At 50.2% G+C, this 2,115-nt stretch overlaps 1 protein-coding gene across 1 annotated transcript in view; it reads left to right on the forward strand.

Annotated features, from left to right (window-relative positions):
- The window catches only part of INPP5F (inositol polyphosphate-5-phosphatase F), a 120,628-nt gene that overhangs the window by 79,664 nt on the left and 38,849 nt on the right, over positions 1-2,115 (forward strand). The window contains exon 3 of the mRNA XM_019502916.1: positions 307-443. Coding sequence (XP_019358461.1) covers positions 307-443 — 137 coding nt within the window. The remainder of the gene's footprint in view (positions 1-306; positions 444-2,115) is intronic.

Below are 2,115 nucleotides of genomic sequence, written 5' to 3' on the forward strand. Positions count from 1 at the left end.
GAGCAGCGGTGGTGGGGCAGCAAGTAGCAGGGGAACAGACGATCTGAACCCAGCCACTTGCCCACCCTGAACCTCGCTGCTCCCTGGCTCTGTGCTGGGTCCCTCACTGCTTCCTGGGTTTTCTTGGGACCCATTTTTCCTGAGTAAATATGGTCATTCAGTAAAAACTAAAGGGAGCTGTCTATGATTTTTTTTTTTTAAAGAAGTTTGAGGTTTAACAGGATTGTATCTCTGTGACTTCTGTTCTATTGATGACTATCTCTCCCCTCCCTCTTTTTCCACCCCCATCTTCCCCCTCCCCCACAGATCTACCATGGTGGCTGCTTTTAATTCGGCAGAAAGCATTGATTGGCAAACTCCCAGGAGGCCATGAAGTGTGCAAAATAACCAAGATTGCAGTGATTCCACTCTCTGAAACAGAGCCTCAGGATCTGGAGCTGGAGGTATCATTTTAAAATTGTGACTTCTATTTTAAAAGCCCAGCAATTTAGGGGAAAAAAAGTGCCTTGTCTGCACAGGGAGGGTTAAATATGAAATGTGTGCGCATATCCAATCAGCAGATATGCTCACACCACCTTCTGGTCACAGGACCCATTTTTCCCAAGTCATCTACTAATATATCTGCTTGCAGACATGTACATAAAGACCATTTTGTTGTTGCCTTTGTCTTTGTTACCCTTTCTCACTCAAGTAGAAGGGCATTTCATTTAAATGGAAAAGCACTAGGACAAATAGCCACTCCCAGCCAGAGCTATTTTTTTTAGGTGGACTTTTAACAAAGCAGAAAATAATTTTGCAAGGAACTTACTGCTGAGTCTCCTGATAAATGTAAGACAGATGAGGTGGGATAGGAACCTTGTAAGAAGGAAATGTCTCTAACTTGCCCTTTTAGGAGATAGGAGAGCCCCTTCCAGGGCTGTATGTGTGTTGGTACTGTTGAAAGTGTGCTATTTTACCCTCTTAGTTTGAGCATTGCTTGGCCTGAGTAGGAGGCAGCAGGCTTCTGCATAGGTGCCCTGGGACTAATTTTGTAACGTGCCTCCTATAAGAGTCTTGTGTGGCCTTAAAGGGGCTTCTGTTGCTATGACTACTCTACTCGAGAACTTTCCTAAAGGAGAGGGGAAAACATACAAACTTGATAAAACCCAGAGGCAGTACTGGCTTGCATCCTGGCCAAGGAATAAAAGAGTGCAAAGGACTGGAGGCTCGCTAGTCTCCGTATGCCCTGTTGAGGAAGCTTGCAGAGTGAACGCACGAGGCTTGTGATGCTTCGAGGAAGGACACAGTTTGCCACAGATAAAGAAGTCACCAGTTTCTCTCAGTAAAACAGGGAGCATGCAGTCCATGATTTATGATAATCAGGAGTTTCATTAGAAGATGAATTATCATTTTGTGTGCGAGAGAGAGAGATTTGTTTTGTGGCTTTCAGTAAAATATCTTTCTGGTATACTGTAATACAGTACAATACATTCAGTATCTTTGAGACATTTGTTTATCCAGCATGCGTTGGTTGAAGACCTGTTGGGACATGGGTTTTTAAGCTTTTTAATAAGTGTACCCCTGGCAGCTGGACACAAGGCGGGGGAAGGGGGCAGTGGTGCACGGCCAGGTGCGGAGCAGCGGCACAGTGGGGTGGTGGGTGGCAGCGGCAGCTGCCTCGTGCGAGCTCCCCCCATGTCCAGCTGGCTGGGCAGCGCCTGTGTGGCCTGTAGAAGGGTGCTGCTGCCCCTGCCTCCCCCCCCAAGCCCTGCTCCTGGCAACAAGCCAAGTACACCCTGCCCTTGGGGTCATGGGCTGAGACCCTGGCTGCCTACCTGCTTCATCCGCCATGCCCCTGGTGGTGGATGCAGGGTGGACAGGCTGGGGCTGGCAGTGGCAGCTGGGCAGAGTTGAGCCTCTGCTGTGGGGGGCTGCTAGGAAGCTGAGTCTGGCAGCTGTGCTGCTCCCACCCCGGCACACACCTACAGGTGGGCAGGGCTGGCCGCATGAGCCACAGCCTGGGCTGCCCCCTCTGTACCTGGGCTGGGCAGGGTGAGGGTCCTGCCACGGGCTGGGTAGAAACTCTTGGCAGGTTGAATCCCTACCCAGGGCTGTATTTTGCGCCCCCCCCCCCCC

This window comes from Gavialis gangeticus, unplaced genomic scaffold (genome assembly GCF_001723915.1).
Source record: "Gavialis gangeticus isolate Ggan-Ray unplaced genomic scaffold, GavGan_comp1, whole genome shotgun sequence".
Lineage (NCBI taxonomy): Eukaryota > Metazoa > Chordata > Crocodylia > Gavialidae > Gavialis > Gavialis gangeticus.